Raw genomic sequence first — 17,444 nt, forward strand, 5'->3', positions numbered from 1 at the left:
AAATGAACTTTAATTACACTATATAAATTATTTGAATCTTGTTTCCTTTAGTCTGGGAATTCATAATTACAGCAAGCAGGCAGGAGCCATTCTGTGGACACTGTTATTAAGACAAGCCTTGTATCATCTCAGAATCTTGTTTGTGCACCAGAATGGGGGACCTGCTGTCCATTCCCATGCCCTGGTTACACAATTAAATGGTAAAGAGAACGGGGGAATGTGGGGAAAGCAGTGACATCTAGGAAGTGCTGAATGGAAAGTGAAAGTAATTATCTGCCCCGCCTCTATACCCATGGCATAGAGGAGTGGCAGACAATATTTGATTGACAGCTGAGATTTTTAAATGAGCTTACAACAGCTATGAATGCTTTAATAAAAAATAGAAATTGGATTTCATATTTCATTTGAAAAGGACTTTTATTATACAGATTTGTGTGTCTGGGTGACAGGACCACTTTAATACAGTGCAGGTAAATAACAAGGACTTACCACTTGACACTGCTCAGTGCTGCACTTTAGAGTGATATGTGCCTGTCTCTTGACCAAGGGATTCCTATTTAAAGTGAGCATTTCGCCCCCTACGGTGGAGCTGTAAAACTCCCAGCCAACAACACAGTCACCCCCAATGAAAGTAAATGTTTCTGCCACTGAAAACTCTTGTCCATTCCTTTAGGCACCGCTGGCTCGGTCTATTGAAACAAAGTAGCAGGAGTCAGCCTCACATGCTTCTTTATAATCTGTTAATCGGCTGCTTCTGCTACATTGTTTCAACAGTCAGAGTCACCAGGACAGAAACTACTTTTAATCAATGGCAACATTAGAATTACATTAATGGTTCCCATCCCTTTGTTTAGAGCTAAAGAGACAAGGCTTCAGTTTTTGCGCAGACATGCATCCATAACGATTCATTGGGATTAAAATGCATGTGTGTCTTGCAAATATCAAAACCTGTAGCTTTAATGAATATAAAATATTTTATTTAGATCTGTCATCCTCTAATAAATATACAAGCAAACAATCACTGACAAGTAACTACTAAGTGGAAACATTATGGAGTCCGGCCAGCACTGCAGGTAGAACGGAGGATGGAAGCCTGACTAAACCAGGACAGTGGTCTTCATGCTCCACTCTTATTGGCTCTCAGCTCTCGTCACCAGAAGAAAGACCTTCAATCTCATCCTGGTCTCCTCCAATCGCCATCCAGAAAGCTTTGGCAACCTGAAACGGGGCAAAAGAACCAGTTAGTAGCACTCTCTGGCACAAGACAGGCACAGATACTGTTCTTCATTATTGAACTCAATACATTTACCCCCATATGTAATAAAAGGCACTAAGTTTGCCCAGGAGCAGTAACCAACAGGAACAAATAAGAGGATTGATTTTAAACAGGTGACCAGTAAATGCTTCCTGCTGATTGGTTGCAATGGATTAGTGCTCCTGGGCAAACTTAGTGCCTTTTATTACATAACCCCATTAATATTTTACTGTCAGTCTCACATCATTGAGCCAATAAAAAACAAATGGGTCTTACCTTTTCTGCATGCAGTTTTCTCTGTTCATGAGGTAAAGTGGCAGCTTTATCTAGAGGAAAAGCAAATGAGCATCACAAGCAGATTATCAACCCGCCCCCCTGCTATTTTTAATACAAGACTCAATGAAATTCTGTCTTAAGGGGGGACTATCACGTTAATGAAAATTTAGTATAAGCTTCATCCTACTGAAATAAGACATTCTCTAAATATAATGAATTAAAAAGTTACTCTTCACTCTCTTCCCTTCATGCAGGAATTGGGAATCTGATTTTGAATGACAGATCTAATATAGCCTTTGGCAGGGGGAGGGGGGCTCCTTTTATCTAGTTGATGTATTAAAGCTCACTCTTTTAAAACGACCAGCAATCCTGTCTCTTCACATGCAGGGTTTGTGCTGAAGTCCATTATTTTTTTTTTAGATTTTGTTTGTGCTGGAAGCAATACTTTGAGTAAATTCTGATGCAAATACTAGAAATACTAGAAAAAGATATATTGGATCTATGAGTCAAAATCTGACACCCGACTCCTGCATGAAGAGAGAACGAAGTGAGACAGATGCCAAGAAAGAAATAATGAAGAGGTACAGAATTTTGAACGGATTATACAGTAAAACCTCAATGCTACATTTCCTGAATTGACTTAATTTTATTTTGTGGGTGCACCAATACAGAATATATTTTTTCCCCTGATTTTACATTTCATTTTTACATTCTCTGGTCCCCCAAAAAATGTAAAATAGGGGTTTTTACTGTATTTAGAAAGTTTCTTATTTCAATATGAAACTTTTATGAAATTTTCCTTTTTTTTTGTTCCCCTTTAAGTTTTTTGATAGATTTGCTGCATCTCTTTCATTAAGGGCAAAGACACACGCTGCTATCGGGAGATTAGTCGTCCAGCGACAAATTGTTTCTTCTTCGGGAGACTAAGCCGCCCCAAGTTGCCTCTGCCCTTATGGTCTTTAGTTGGAGCCACAATCCTGTGTTCATCTTCTCATATAAAAAGCCAACTGTAAACCATATAATCGTATTTACTGGTTACCTTTCATCTCCTGCAGTTTGGTAAAAAGCCGGCTGAAGTTTTCTATGTCTCCCTCCCCCGAGGTGAGACTGGCGAGCTCTCGAATGTCCAGGTCCAGCATTGGATCTAGTGGAGAAGAAGTTACCATGCAGGAGGGAAAGTCACAGTATTTACATATAAAATGATTCCAGAGGCCTAGTCCTGTTATTGTTAACCCATAAAGTCAGATGCTGCAGGTCTTCAGACTTGACCCCGTACTTGCAGGAGAACGCTGAGCACATACCTATTATACCTACCTACTATGGTATCAGCTTGTGATTCCCGGGGGTTTCCAGAGTCCTCTCCTCTGCACTGATCTACAGTCCCTTCACTGGGCGCAGGAGCCTGCTGGTAAGAACAGGGTATTACTCTGCATCTGGTTTCACCTGAGCACAAGACACAGCACTAGCAGATGTAATACCCAGCAAGAGAGATATATTTCCTTATAATACACAAAAGCCATGAATATCCTGTAAATTATAACCTTATAAACGGTGAGTTCTGATGTCATCAGTTATAAACGGTGAGTTCTGATGTAATTTCTGTCACATGACTCATTGAAATTTGTGTATTATAATAAATAAAGTACCCACAGTTGTAAAATATGAGGATATTAGAAGTTACCTCGGAGTTCCATGACCTGTATAAAAACACTCGGCCTTCGGCCTCGTGTTTTTATATGGTCATGAAACTCCTCTGTAACTTATAATATCCCTATATTTTACAAAAGGGGGTACTTTATTCACTATATACTTCTCACTTTTAGGTCTGGAAAGAGACTGAGGGGAAGGAATTGCTACTCACAAATGACATGTGTCTGTCAATGTTTGCAGCAATGATCAGACAGTATTCTAGTACTTATATTGTCCCCTTTAGGTGGAGAGAGAGAAGGAGCTGATATTTCTCTTCTAACCAGTAATTGAATGTTTAAGGGTCAGAAGAGATCAAGGCTGTGCATTAAACTCTGTACATGTCAACAATTGGCAGGTGACAGCAGCGTGGAAATACATTTGTGTTGAGGCTTTTGGCTCAACAATGAATCTGACCTTTAAAGGAGAAGTAAAGCTTCACTAAAGAAGCAGCTAGAAATGTTGTACATTATGTTTTGGGCTTCTGTACCAACCACAGCTCTTTAGTAGATCTGTATCTCCAAAGATGCCCCAGTAGCTCCCCATCTTCTTTTCTGCTGAATTCACTGCACATGCTCTGTGCTGCTGTCACTTACTGAGCTTAGGGGACCACTCACAATATACAGTACACATAGAATAGAAATGTCACAATATAAGGCTGATTAGTAATTAATACAGATAATTATTACATGGCAGCACAGAAACCAGTGCAATTAGCATAAGAATTTAATAATCAGCCCTGTAGCATCAGTTTATATTACAGGACAACCTCATTTTCTGCTTGATAATTAGTGACGACCCCTAAGCTTAGCTTCTCAACAGCTGCTCAGAGCCCACTGATCATGTGAGTGTCACAGACACTTTCCAAGATGGTGACCCCCTGTGATAGTTTGAAGTCCTGGATCATTGCTGCTATTGACAAGCTGAAACTTTATGCTGGTGCAATACGTGGTGCAATACGTTCAGTATATAAAATATGCAATTTTAGCCATATTCATTTTTAGGGTTTACTACTACTTTATAGAGAGCTGCTGAACGGCCTTCCTGCTATTAGTAGTCTGACATGGGCTAAAACTGCCAATAATTTAGAAACCACTAAAAACTAAAACTGCTCAGCGGAGCAATCTCAATACATTTACATTGATTGAACATTATTCAACAAAATAAAGACTTAATTGTTGCTTAATATATGCATTTTAATTAGCTTCTTGGCCATCTGCCTTAAAGAGGTTGTTCACCTTTAAGTTTTAGTATGACGTAGAGAGTGATATTCTGAGTGAATTTGCAGTTGGTTTTCATTTTCATTATTTGTGGTTTTTGAGTTATTTAGCTTTTTATTCAGCAGCTCTCCAGCTTGCGATTTCAGCAATATGGTTGCTAGGGTAGGATTTATACAATATCGGCATTATGGAATGTACTTATCCATCTACACCAGTGATCCCCAACCAGTAGCTCGTGAGTAACATGTTGCTCACCAATCCCTTGGATGTTGCTCCCAGTGGCCTCAAAGCAGGGGCTTATTTTTGAATTCCAGGCTTGGAGGCAAGTTTTAATTTAATAAAAACGAAGTATATTGCCAAGTAGAGCCTCTTGTAGGCTGCCAGTCCACATAGGGGCTACCAATTAGTAAATGACCACATGTATTTGGCATCCCAAGGGCCTTTTTCATGCTTGTGTTGCTTCCCAACTCTTTTTACATTTGAATGTGGCTCACGGGTAGAAAAGGTTGGGGACCCCTGCTCTACACAATATACGGCTGTGTTTGTTCCTTTGTATACTTTAATCATGGCTATAGTTGAGTGAGTGGGTGGGTGCTGAGGTGCAGTCACAACTAAGCTAAGAATAATGGCCCAGAAAGAACAGATAATCAGGAGGCAAGGAAAAAGATGGATTGTGAAGTGGGGTCAGTTTTATGCCCCAGTGCTTCCTCTATGGTGATCTCCCAGACAGACACAAGATGCCACTCACATCTCCCTGCAGATCGTCGCTGGTCTCAGGGGTGTGATTCACTGCAGCCAATGAGCTGAAGATCCCGAAGGCTTGTTCTGGAATAACACGGAGACTCAGTTACCACTCAGTGTGTCAGCAAGATACTGAACGTCTGAAATGCAAGCAAAGAGTTGATGCTAGAGGGAGAACTGGAAGTCCTCAGAGCCCAGCCTGTAACGTGTCAAGCCTTTAAAGGGGAAAACTGACAGGGGGCTAGACAAATTCAGTTTCCCAGCTGCCCCCAGTCATGTGACTTGTGCTCTGATAAACTTCAGTCACTCTTTACTGCTGTACTGCAAGTGATATCACCCCCCACCTCCCCCAGCAGCCAAACAACAGAACAAATGGGAAGGTAACCAGATAGCAACTCCCTAACACAAGATAACAGCTGCCTGGTAGATCTAAGAACAGCACTCAATAGTAAAATCCAGGTCCCACTGTGACACATTCAGTTATGTTAAGTAGGAGAAACAACAGCCTGCCAGAAAGCAGTTCCACAGTGCAGCACTGGCTCTTTCTGAAAGCACATGACCAGGCAAAATTACCTGAGATGGCGCCTACACACCAATACAGTATTACAACTAAAATAAAATACACTTGCTGGTTCAGGAATGAAATTTTATATTGTAGAGTGAATTATATGCATTGTAAACAGTGTCATTTAGAAATAAAAAAATACATCATAAAAATCATGAGAGAATCCCTTTAAGAAGGATGGTACTGCAGTCTGTAACCTTCCTTTATAGGTATCTGATGCAACTTCTAAAATCATTAGCCCAATAAAAGGGGAGCGGCTTCTTACCTGTTTGTGGAGGTCTTGAAAGCCCTCATATAGCTGTACAGTATTAAGCAGCACAATCCTAGACTGTAGGTAAATTCTCAATGGGCCAAAGGGGTCCTTAGCTGAGGTAATTCCCATTTAATTGATGCATAAATGAAATGTTTCCAGTGACTTGAACTACCATTATTTATCGGTGCCCAATAGCAAAACCTTCTTGGAACATACAGATGTTATAAATGCAGTTAAAAGGGTGGTTCACCTTTAAGTTAACTTTTAGTATGTTATAGAATGCCCATTTCCTAGCAACTTTGCAATTAGTCTTCATTATCATTTTTTTTATAACTCTTTAATTATTTGCCTTCTTCTAGGGACTCTTTCCAGATTTCAAATGGGGGTCACTGACCCCATCTAAAACAAATGCTCCGTAAGGCTACAAATGTATTTGTATTGCTACGTTTTATTACTAATCTTTCTATTCAGGCCCACTTCTTTTTATATCCCAGTCTCTTATTCAAGTCAATGCATGTTTGCTAGGGTAATTTGGACCCTAGCAACCAGATTGCTAAACTTGCAAACTGGAGAGCTGCTGAATAAAAACAACTCATAAACCCCAAATAATAAAAAATGAAAACTAATTGCAAATTGTCTCAGACTATCGCCCTCTACATCATACTAATTTAAAGGTGAACAACCCATTAAAGAAACTGATGACCTAGTTTATTCTTTCACATGGGTACACAGGTTTAAGTTCTGCTTTACATGACAGCGTGTGCATCAGTCCTATCTAATCATATCCTGAAAACAATAGCAGCCTCTTCGTGTGCTTTCCTTCAGTCACTCACCACTCTTCATTTCCACATTAGACCACACATTGGCATTCAAGGCCTGGACAATGCGAGCAACACCAGTGGATTCTGGGAAATCATCTGCGCGAGAGGAATCGTACAATTAGTTCCCTGAATTCGGCTAAATACCAAATACCTAATACTAAGCAAATGTTACTTTACCGTCTTCATCTGGCAGGTCCTCGGGGTTCAGTTCCACCAACTCAAATCCGTGCTTGATGCACCACTCCTGTGCTGTCTGGCGGTTCACTCCTGCCAATCAAACACCCACATATATACTCAGCTGCACCAATGTATTGCTCAGTCTAAACATGGCATGCATGGAACCCCTAGGAGGGGCAGTGGGCCATGAAAATACATCCAGCCAACAGGGCTTTAGTTGGAAGCCCAGTACAACATCAATGGGCTTGCATTTGGAGAAGTAGCACTGTTTTTGTTTGTTTTTTGCCTTTTCTACTGTTCTTGCTCAACCCTGGGAATTTATATTGTCTCACTATTCTTTTGTATTCAGTGAAGTACAAGACAGATTATGTGACTATAGAATATCCACTCTGGTGTGTGTGCAGCCTTGCTCCTCTCTGCTCACATAATTCTAAAATGACATCTATTGCAGAAGCACAATCTAGCATTTCTGACCACTAGGGGTGCTGTTTTATAGCTATCTAGCCTGGAACATAAGTGCAATTGCACAGAATGGGAATGTTCTTTGCATACAATGTTCATCACTCGAAGTGAAAATAAACGGGATTTGAACCTTTCTTCTAAACATTTGTTTCTAATAATGGAACGTGAGTCATTAGTACTATAGAACTCTTTCCTGTAAAGGCCAGACCACCATGAAGGGGATCCAATACAAACTCTTACCATCGTCTGATACGCGGTCGCACACCAGGATCATCACATCCAGCACCCAGTCTTCCAACAGTGGGAGCCACGCAGACACCTTCTCCAGACCCAGTTTCTAAACAAGATTGATATTTTAGTCTGTGCAGCATTCATAGGCAATACATAGTTGTTAGAAACAGACAGTGTATCACAGTCTTCCTTCGTTATAAATAGGGGTTTTCCTATATTTATAATCACTTAGGAGCAAATTCATCAAGGGTCGAATATCGAGGGTTAATTAACCCTCGATATTTGACTGGGAAGGATTTTGCGCAAATACTGCGATCGAACGATCGTAAGAATAATCATGCGATCGAACGATTAAATCCTTCGAATCAAACGATTCAAAGGATTTAATCCAACGATCGAAGGATTATCCTTCGACCAAAAAAACGTAGCCAAGCCTATGGGGACCTTCCCATTAGGCTAACATTGGGTTTGGTAGCTTTTAGGTGGCGAACTAGGGGGTTGAAGTTTTTTCTTAAAGAGACAGTACTTCGACTATCGAATGGTCGAATAGTCGAACGATTTTTAGTTTGAATCCTTCTATTCGAACTCGTAGTCGAAGGTCGAAGTAGCCAAAAAAACACTTCGAAATTCGAAGTTTTTTTTTCTTCTATTCCTTCACTCGAAGTTAATGAATTGGCCCCTTAGTATAAAGAGGGCATCATTTACTAGTTTGCTTTTGTCTTGGCATAAGCATTATAAATACCACAGCTGCACAATGAAACATTAATTGTACAATTCTGTAAAAGGCTATGGATAACATATCCAGGCAAGACATAACAGGCAAGCAATATGGTAGCTCCAAGGCATGCACTAAACATACTATAGGTTAAGGCCATGTTTTTACTTTGCACTGCTGCTGAGAATTGGATTCCTTTTAGATGAAGATGCCGAAATACCTTTTGGGACAAGTAACAATTCACTGAATCAACAGTGGCCGTCATGTTAATCAGAACACTCATTAATGAAATACAGATTTGAAGCAATCCAATACTGGATATCCAAACTGTCTTAATCAGCACTTAATCATCTGAACTTTCAGCAACCTGAATCTTTTCCAGCATTCTGAGTCACATCAGTAGATTTAATGTCCCTCTGGTTTCGTAGAAAACACATAAATCCGGTCCCTGTTAGTTGCGCAATCCATATGAATTGACTGTGAAGCTATTTGCTCAGGAAGTTCTTGCCCATTAAATCTACCTTCCTGTATTCTGCTGTATTTATTGTACAGACACTGGCCCTTCCTAAGTCTGATTAAAGCAAGTACAAGGCAAATACAAGGCCACTGAGTGCCCAGGACTTCATCTGCCATCTGTGTGGCTTCTCCCCCTATCTGGGTGGGTGTTGGATTTGCTTTATAGTTAGCCATAGTAGTGCCATTCTCTCTGTTGAGCTGAGCTGATCTGTGAAACTGTGGATGCGGTAATTCAAGGCAAGGGTATGGGCTGCAATTAGTTTGATTCAAAGGTTTGGATATGAAGATCTCCTTACTCACAGGGACTGTCTCACCTAAAGAAATATTTTTTTGGATATGCACAGTAAGAAGGATCAAACGCCTTATTTATCCAGTCTTTAGGCACCCATGATTTTTAGAAGCCCAGAGGAAGCACCAAAGTCCCTGAATTTGCACCCACACACCATCTAATAATCTTCACTTGTCAGGCCCTAGATTTTACCTTGTGCCATTGCCCTTAAAGGGATGGTTCGCCGTTAACTTTCATAATGTTATTGAATGGTTAATTCTAAGCAACTTTTCATTTGGTCTTCATTTCTTCTTCGGACTCCAGCTTTCAAATGGGGGTCACTGACCCCCATCTAAAAACAAATGCTCTTTAAGGCTACAAATGTATTGTTATTGCTACTTTTCATTACTCATCTTTCTATTCATATTCCAGCTTCTTATTCAAATCAATGTATGGCTGCTTAGGTCATATGGACCCCAGCAACCAGGTACCGGAACTGCAAACTGGAGAGCTGCTGAATAAAAAGCTAAATAACTCAGAAAATACAAATTATAAAAAATGAAAACCAATTGCAAATTGCAAAGTGAGTATCCCCTTTAAACCAGGTAACACCCAGTACCGGAGTATGAAAACATCAAACAGATGGGGCAGATCTCACTTAAATAGGGGGTGCACTGAGTTGTTGGACAGAGCTTCCCTTCTGCTGCTGCAATGAAGCAAAGTAATGGGGTGACATGTTGTGGCTGTCATACACCCAGAACTGTCTAGATAAATACCTCTAATACAGCACATCCCTGGTGCAACACGTGCCCTACTACAAACCCCCAATTCTATGTTTCAGTAGAGGGAGGGAGGGATTCTACCGAACCCCATCGTTTGTCTGCTCTCCATCCTTAGCTTCCCTGACTGATACAAGTCAGTGTTTATGCTGAAGGAAAGGGAACTACCTGGAAGGTCAGCCCAGGCACATACCACTTGTATGGTGAGCTTGCCAAGCTAATGGATATTTTTTTACATGGATGGATGACTTTACTTTCTTTCAGGTTTCTGTGCTGAACACAGTTCCCATATTCAAACATTTGTTTGGAACAGTAAATGATACATACAATAAAAATGGCATACAAAAGTATAATTTACTGTTACAAACGTGTGAATATGGGGACTGTGTTCAGTGTGATGAGGAAACTCAGTTCACTAATTAGTGCAAAAGATCAGTCACAGCAGATGAGCAATTACACTTACCGTTTTGCTGTCAAAGTAGACAATGAAGGCCTGGACTGTCTCAGCTATTTGTGCAGTGACATGGGTTGTGCTGGGCACCACACAGATATTCACATCAGCACAGTAGTACTTGTTATCTATCCTCCATGGGTACTGCTTCACCGCCTTGTCTCCTTGTGTGCTGCCAGGAAACTCCTCTTTGCCAATAATTTCTGTATAAAACAAACACAAGTGGATTCAAGGAGTGACTGAGACACAGCACATCCGTTACATATACAAGATGCACACACCTATATCAGAGTCTGGGAGTTACTTGACTTGTATAAAGGCCAATGGTTACAGTCCTCCACCTTCTGTACGTCACACAACTCTGCAGTAACCTCTTTATAACATGCAGTAGGCGGAGCATTATCAACTATCTCTCATGCCCCTTTCATTTATATACTCTCTCTAAAATATTCTCATATGTCACACCTGATACCCTTATGTTATGCCTTGAGTACTGGAGATCTTATATGGCCTTCCCCACAACAATACTGGATGTATTCATATAAGTTGGAGCTGCCATACTGCTTATTATTGATATCCTATATTTATAAACTTCCAACAAATGATACTGTGCATTGCTACTAGGGATGCACAACTATTTTGGATTCGGCCAAATATCGAACCGAATCCTAATTTGCATATGCAAATTAGGGATGGAAAGGGGAAAACATTTTTTACTTCCTTGTTTTGTGACAAAAAGTCATGTGATTTTCCACTCCACCCCTAATTTGCATATGCAAATTAGGATTCGGCCTGGCAGAAGGATTCGGCCGAATCCGAATCCTGCTGAAAATCTTGGCCGAATCCCGAACCGAATCCTGGATTTGGTGCATCCCTAATTGCTACAATAAATTTTGACCTAAGGATTTCACAGAAATGTCAGACCTGTCATTTTAATTAGTGAACTCAGCACCATGTGTTATGCTTAAAGGGGGTGGTTCACCTTAAAGTTAACTTTTAGTATGTTGTAGGATGGACAGTTCTAAGCAACTTTTCAATTGGCTTTCGTTTGTTCTTTTTCTATAAGTTTTGAATTACTTGCCTTCTTCTTCTGACTCTTTCCAGCTTTCAAATGGGGGTCACTGACCCCATCTAAAATACAAATGCTCCGTAAGGCTACAAAATCATAGCTATTGCTATTTTTTATTACTTATCTTTCTATTCATGGCCTCTCCTATTCATATTCCAGTTATTATTTATAATAATGCATGGTCTCTAGGGTAATTTGGACCCTAGCAACTGGATTGCTGAAACTGCAAAGCTGCTGAACAAAAAGCTAAATTACTCAAAAACCACTAATAATACAAAAAGAAAACCAAGTGCAAACTGTCTCAGACTATTACACTCTACATCATACTAAAAGTGAATATATATTTAAGCATTTCTGTAGATACATTACCACTAAAAGAAATGCCTGTTAAAAGTGATACATTTGCAGGACAAGTCACTTCCTCTGCTGTGAAGCTGCTACTAACTTTGGGTCTATAACCTTAAAACACACACAAGCTAAATAGTAAAGAAGTCAGTCCTGATTGAAGTCACTTAGAGTGTAAGCTCTATGGGGCAGAGATTGTGCGTTGTACCGCATAGAACTTAAACTCGATTTCCTTATATAAGATCTCTGTACTAGGCATATAAATTAGAAAACAAAAGCAAAGCTCTAATTGGTTGCTATGGGCAACATCTCCAGAAATCTCTCCAGATATTTATCTCTAATGTTAGTAAACATACATTACAGTAGGGAGTGTGTTTTTGAATGAAGGGCAGTCCTAAACCTAATTCCCACCCTCCTGATAGTAGGAAAGGTGGAGGCTGATATGAAAAGAAATAGAATTCAAAACAACATTTCTGCCTCTTTCCAGCATTCAAAGGAAGGTCACTGATCCCAGCAGCCAAAAATGCTACTTAACACTTAATTTATACTCCAGTCGCCAATTTAAACCACTGCCTAGTTGCTAGGGTAAATTGGACCATAGCAACCAGATAGCTGCTGAAATTCCAAACTGGAGAGCTAAACAAAAAATTAAAAACAGAAAATGAAGACCTATCTCAAAATATCACTGTCTCACCAACCCCTTGGCTGTTGCTCCCAATGACCTGTGCTTAATTTTGAATTCCAGGCAAGTTTTGGTTGCATAAAAACCAGAGCCTCCTGTAGGTTGCCAGTCCACATAGAGGCTACCAATAGTCAATCACAGCCTTTATTTTGCACCACCCAGGAACATTTCTTATGCTTGTGTTGCTCCCCAACTCTTTTTACATGCGAATATTACGGACAGGTAAAAAAAGGTTGGGGAATTAGCGCATACTAACAGATAATGTAAAGGTAAACCTTAAAACCTTTCCCCCAAAGTTATTCTGCTTTTTCTTGTCAATCCTCTCAAAGAAAAGGCAACTGAGCGAGCACAATGAATGTATGCCTGTAAGAATCAATGAAAGCAATTTGTAGCCAGTTAAAGCAGCAGACAGCATGGCTAATTGGAATTGAGCAAGGATACATTTAAGGGGAATTTAAACCCCAAAACAACATTTTGTCTCATGAAAGAAAATTCTAAACTTTCCAATATGTATTCATTAAAGAACAGGGGAAGGTTTATTCACTGCCACCACTCCCCAAAGTGAGTCTGAATTTGCAAACGTAGTAGAAGTCAGCCTTGGCTGCTTCTACACATGTGCTAATCAGCTGGCTTCTTTTAAATGGTCACACAAGTCAGATGCACATGGTCAGAGAATATAAAGGAAAAAGGGAAATGCTGCTTATAAATAACTTTGTGTATTATCCATTTTTCCCTTTCATCCTCACACTAGTTACAAAACTCATACACAGGAAGCAGCCTCCTATGTGGAATTCTAGGGAGCAGATCTGCAGGGGCAAACACAAGCTATTCTGTGTATTTGGGGCTCACTTCCATTGCACCCATACTTAGAGGGGTGGTTCACCTTTAATTTAAGTTAACTTTTAGTATGTTATAGAATGGTCATTACTACAAAACGTTTCATTATTTTTGTTTTTATCGATTTTTAATTATTTGCCTTCTTCTTCTGACTCTTTCCAGCTTTCAAATGGGGGTCACAGACCCCATCTAAAACAAATGTATTGTTATTGCAACTTTGTATTACTCCTCTTTCTATTCAGGCCTCTCCTATTCATATTCCAGTCTCTTATTCAAATCAATACATGGTTGCTAGGGGAATTTGGTCCCTAGCAACCAGATTGCGGAAAATGAAAACTGGAGAGTTGCTGAATAAAAAGCTAAATAACAAAAAAACATAAATAATCAAAATGAATCATCCTAAAAGTTAATTTAAAGGTGAACAACCCCTTTAACACAGCTTCTTCTATAAGTTTTCTCCTAGCATTTCGAAAGGAGAGAACTGTACAGTCCACTCAGACAGTCATAAAACAGAGTTGCCTTTTCAGACAGACTGCTCCTCCAAAACAAATGTTATCCCAGGAATGTGCTTTGAACATGTGCCTCCTAAGCACTGCTTGTGTGAGGAACCCAGGAGGGTGAGAAATAAGCATTGGGCGGCACACTTAACACACACACACTCTTTCATTATATTAGAAACCCTTTAAATCCCACAACATCAACATGAATAAGTTGCCATTTCATACTATGGCACCCTGGAAAATGTTTAATAAACGTATACTGAAAAGTTGCTTAGAATTACATTTTCTTTCATTAGGAAAATTGTATTTTTGGGTTAATACCTCCTTTAACTCAATGTGCTTTGAAAATGACAAATAATTACGAAGAGGTTTCAAGCACAAGCATTAAAAGTGCTAAAAATTCAAAAATTCTTCTCTTACTGCTATTCAAATGGACAGAGATCTGCCTTTAGTACCCAGGTACTAAAGGCTTTAGTACCTGGGTAGGTATACACTATGCCCAGTCAGCTTTCCAGGCCTTGACCAGGTGAGATATAAGCTGCTATTCGAACGATCAGAGACTTTGGCATTTTGTTTCCTTTTTATCGTTACATCTTATCGCTCATTTCCTGTAGATATTTTTAATGTTTGTTACAATTGTATCTTTATTCTTATCTGTTTCTTTTAAGATGTGACATTTGTTTTTTACTCTTAATTTAGACTTTCTTATAACCCATGCCATTAGTACAATCTATTTATTTTCCGTTTTTGTATCTTTGTCTCTCTTTGTAACGCTATCATTTTTTCTATTACATTTTAAATATGAAATATTCCATTTTGCATCAATTTTACTTTAAAACCTTTTTCTACCTGAACTTTTAATAAAAGCAGTTTTTTGTATATATTTATTCTACACTATGAAGTGGATGAATTCATTATTTGCTTTTATTTGGATTTGATATTAGCCATCTATATAAAGCAATTAACATCCCATTTGATGTTTAGTACATTTGGCTCAAGTGTATCTGAATAAAATATCCATTTTACTTCTGTTTGTAGTAATTTTATTAGTTTAGTTTTCCTATACTATCTATTCCCTGTATGTGTAAGAAAGACAGGTCTCCTCCATTACAATGTAAAAAATGTTTAGAGACTTTTGGATGTAATTTGATAAATATGTCTGCGCATTTGATTTTTTAGAGGGCGCACTGTACAACCATGGACTGTATCCCACGTTTCATAAAGGTTAATAGATATACTACATATCTTGTGTTACAGTTGATAAAGGTATTTTATATTTTTTTTGTCCTAGTACTCCTAAACTCACTCTTTATGCACATATGTGTGACATCAGATTGAGAGACGCCTACGTCAGAAGCTCATTATGCGCATGCTACACAACATGGCCACTCACACTGGAAGCTCCCTTCTGGTGCAGGCAGCCTAGTGCTGGAAGGGGCATTTTTAAAGAAAAAAAACAAAATAAAACAACTTTCTGTTGATTCAATCAGCAGAACTGACATGCAGTAGTGTATTGCCTGCAAACCTTGACAACTGAATATATAATATATTAGAATAATGTTCTGCTATTTCCCAACATTCCATAAAGGCTGTTGCCTGATCTCACTTTTGCTAATGCTATTCAGAGTCATTGTGGTCTCACCCAAGTCAAGGCCCAGGAAGTGGCCATTGAGACCTTGGTCAATTTGAATGTCCTGACTCAGATTCAATATAGGCCCTGGCACTTCAGGTACACAGAGGCCCAAACAGTTCTCAACAGGCCCAATAAACAGGGAGTGTCTATGACATCTTCCCTCTGAAATTTGCCAGAATCCATAGATTTCCAGTCCAGGCCGTGTCCAAGTAGGCAAGCTGGTGCAGACTAACCGCTTAGCAAAAGCTCATCTCCCAAAATACTGTATATATGGGTAATGTACAGTCCAACGGGACTTATTAAATGCACTAGGGTTGTGCAGACATCCATACACCTCACATATCATATTATCCCTCAGTAAAAAAAAAGGAAAATAGTTTTAACTGGGATCTCTTTGTGCCCTCAAAAACTTGAGGTGAGATTAAAGAAGGGTGACTATCAGTTGGAATCCCCTACTAATGAGCTTTGGCATGCTGGGAGAATTTGTGCAGGCTGCGGCCCAAGCTGATATGGCATTCAATTTCTGCTACACAAACAGCTATGCAGCTTATCTGAGCATAATATCAGCTATATGTCTATGTGTATTCTACTAGATATATCAGCTATATGTCTATGTGTATTCTACTAGATATATCAGCTATATGTCTGTGTGTATTCTACTAGATATATCAGCTATATGTCTATGTGTATTCTACTAGATATATCAGCTATATGTCTGTGTATTCTACTAGATATATCAGCTATATGTCTATGTGTATTCTACTAGATATATCAGCTATATGTCTATGTGTATTCTACTAGATATATCAGCTATATGTCTGTGTATTCTACTAGATATATCACCTATATGTCTATGTGTATTCTACTAGATATATCAGCTATATGTCTATGTATTCTACTAGATATATCAGCTATATGTCTATGTGTATTCTACTAGATATATCAGCTATATGTCTATGTGTATTCTACTAGATATATCAGCTATATGTCTATGTGTATTCTACTAGATATATCAGCTATATGTCTATGTGTATTCTACTAGATATATCAGCTATATGTCTATGTGTATTCTACTAGATATATCAGCTATATGTCTGTGTATTCTACTAGATATATCAGCTATATGTCTATGTGTATTCTACTAGATATATCAGCTATATGTCTGTGTATTCTACTAGATATATCAGCTATATGTCTATGTGTATTCTGCTAGATATATCAGCTATATGTCTGTGTATTCTACTAGATATATCACCTATATGTCTATGTGTATTCTACTAGATATATCAGCTATATGTCTGTGTGTATTCTACTAGATATATCACCTATATGTCTATGTGTATTCTACTAGATATATCAGCTATATGTCTGTGTGTATTCTACTAGATATATCAGCTATATGTCTGTGTGTATTCTACTAGATATATCAGCTATATGTCTATGTGTATTCTACTAGATATATCAGCTATATGTCTATGTGTATTCTACTAGATATATCAGCTATATGTCTGTGTGTATTCTACTAGATATATCAGCTATATGTCTATGTGTATTCTACTAGATATATCAGCTATATGCTTTTTATAAACCCAGGGATGGGGTGTTACCCATATCAATTAGAGGAGCAGTGCCCCAGAGCCTGCAGGTGTAAGGCACAAGATGAGTGAGAATATGATACAGATGCCCGTCCCTACCCAGCGTTTTATCACTATGGTTCCCTATCCCACATCTGCTGAGTACTCCTTATACATTTTAAGAATTTTATCTGAGCTCTTACGTGCGACCAGCTCTTCTTCGCTGATTCCAGGAGCGCAGCTCGTCAGCAGCACACAGGGAAGGGTGGCCATCTCTGCTCTCCTACAGCTTCCGCCCTTCTCTTTGCCCCACTTCCCCATGGCTACCTTCCGACTTCCACCAGGCCATTGTTTCACTTCCGCCAGGCATCTCAGTTGAAGGAGGAGC

At 39.1% G+C, this 17,444-nt stretch overlaps 1 protein-coding gene across 2 annotated transcripts; it reads right to left on the reverse strand.

Annotated features, from left to right (window-relative positions):
- Nucleotides 1-955: 955 nt before the first annotated feature.
- aagab.L (alpha and gamma adaptin binding protein L homeolog) lies at nucleotides 956-17,417 on the reverse strand. Of its 2 annotated transcripts, none has more exons than XM_018253312.2 (10): nucleotides 17,260-17,417; nucleotides 10,429-10,619; nucleotides 7,697-7,793; nucleotides 6,995-7,084; nucleotides 6,830-6,913; nucleotides 5,186-5,262; nucleotides 2,846-2,933; nucleotides 2,571-2,675; nucleotides 1,532-1,581; nucleotides 956-1,218 (listed from the first exon to the last, which is right to left on the reverse strand). In XM_018253312.2, the coding sequence occupies exons 1-10, from the start codon at nucleotides 17,375-17,377 to the stop codon at nucleotides 1,141-1,143; spliced, it is 978 nt and encodes a 325-aa protein (XP_018108801.1). In that variant the 5' UTR covers nucleotides 17,378-17,417; the 3' UTR covers nucleotides 956-1,140. The 2 variants fall into 2 exon arrangements, with proteins under 2 accessions (XP_018108801.1, XP_018108800.1); XM_018253311.2 differs by having other exon boundaries at nucleotides 2,846-2,936.
- Nucleotides 17,418-17,444: the final 27 nt, after the last annotated feature.

This window comes from Xenopus laevis, chromosome 3L (genome assembly GCF_017654675.1).
Source record: "Xenopus laevis strain J_2021 chromosome 3L, Xenopus_laevis_v10.1, whole genome shotgun sequence".
Taxonomy (NCBI): domain Eukaryota; kingdom Metazoa; phylum Chordata; class Amphibia; order Anura; family Pipidae; genus Xenopus; species Xenopus laevis.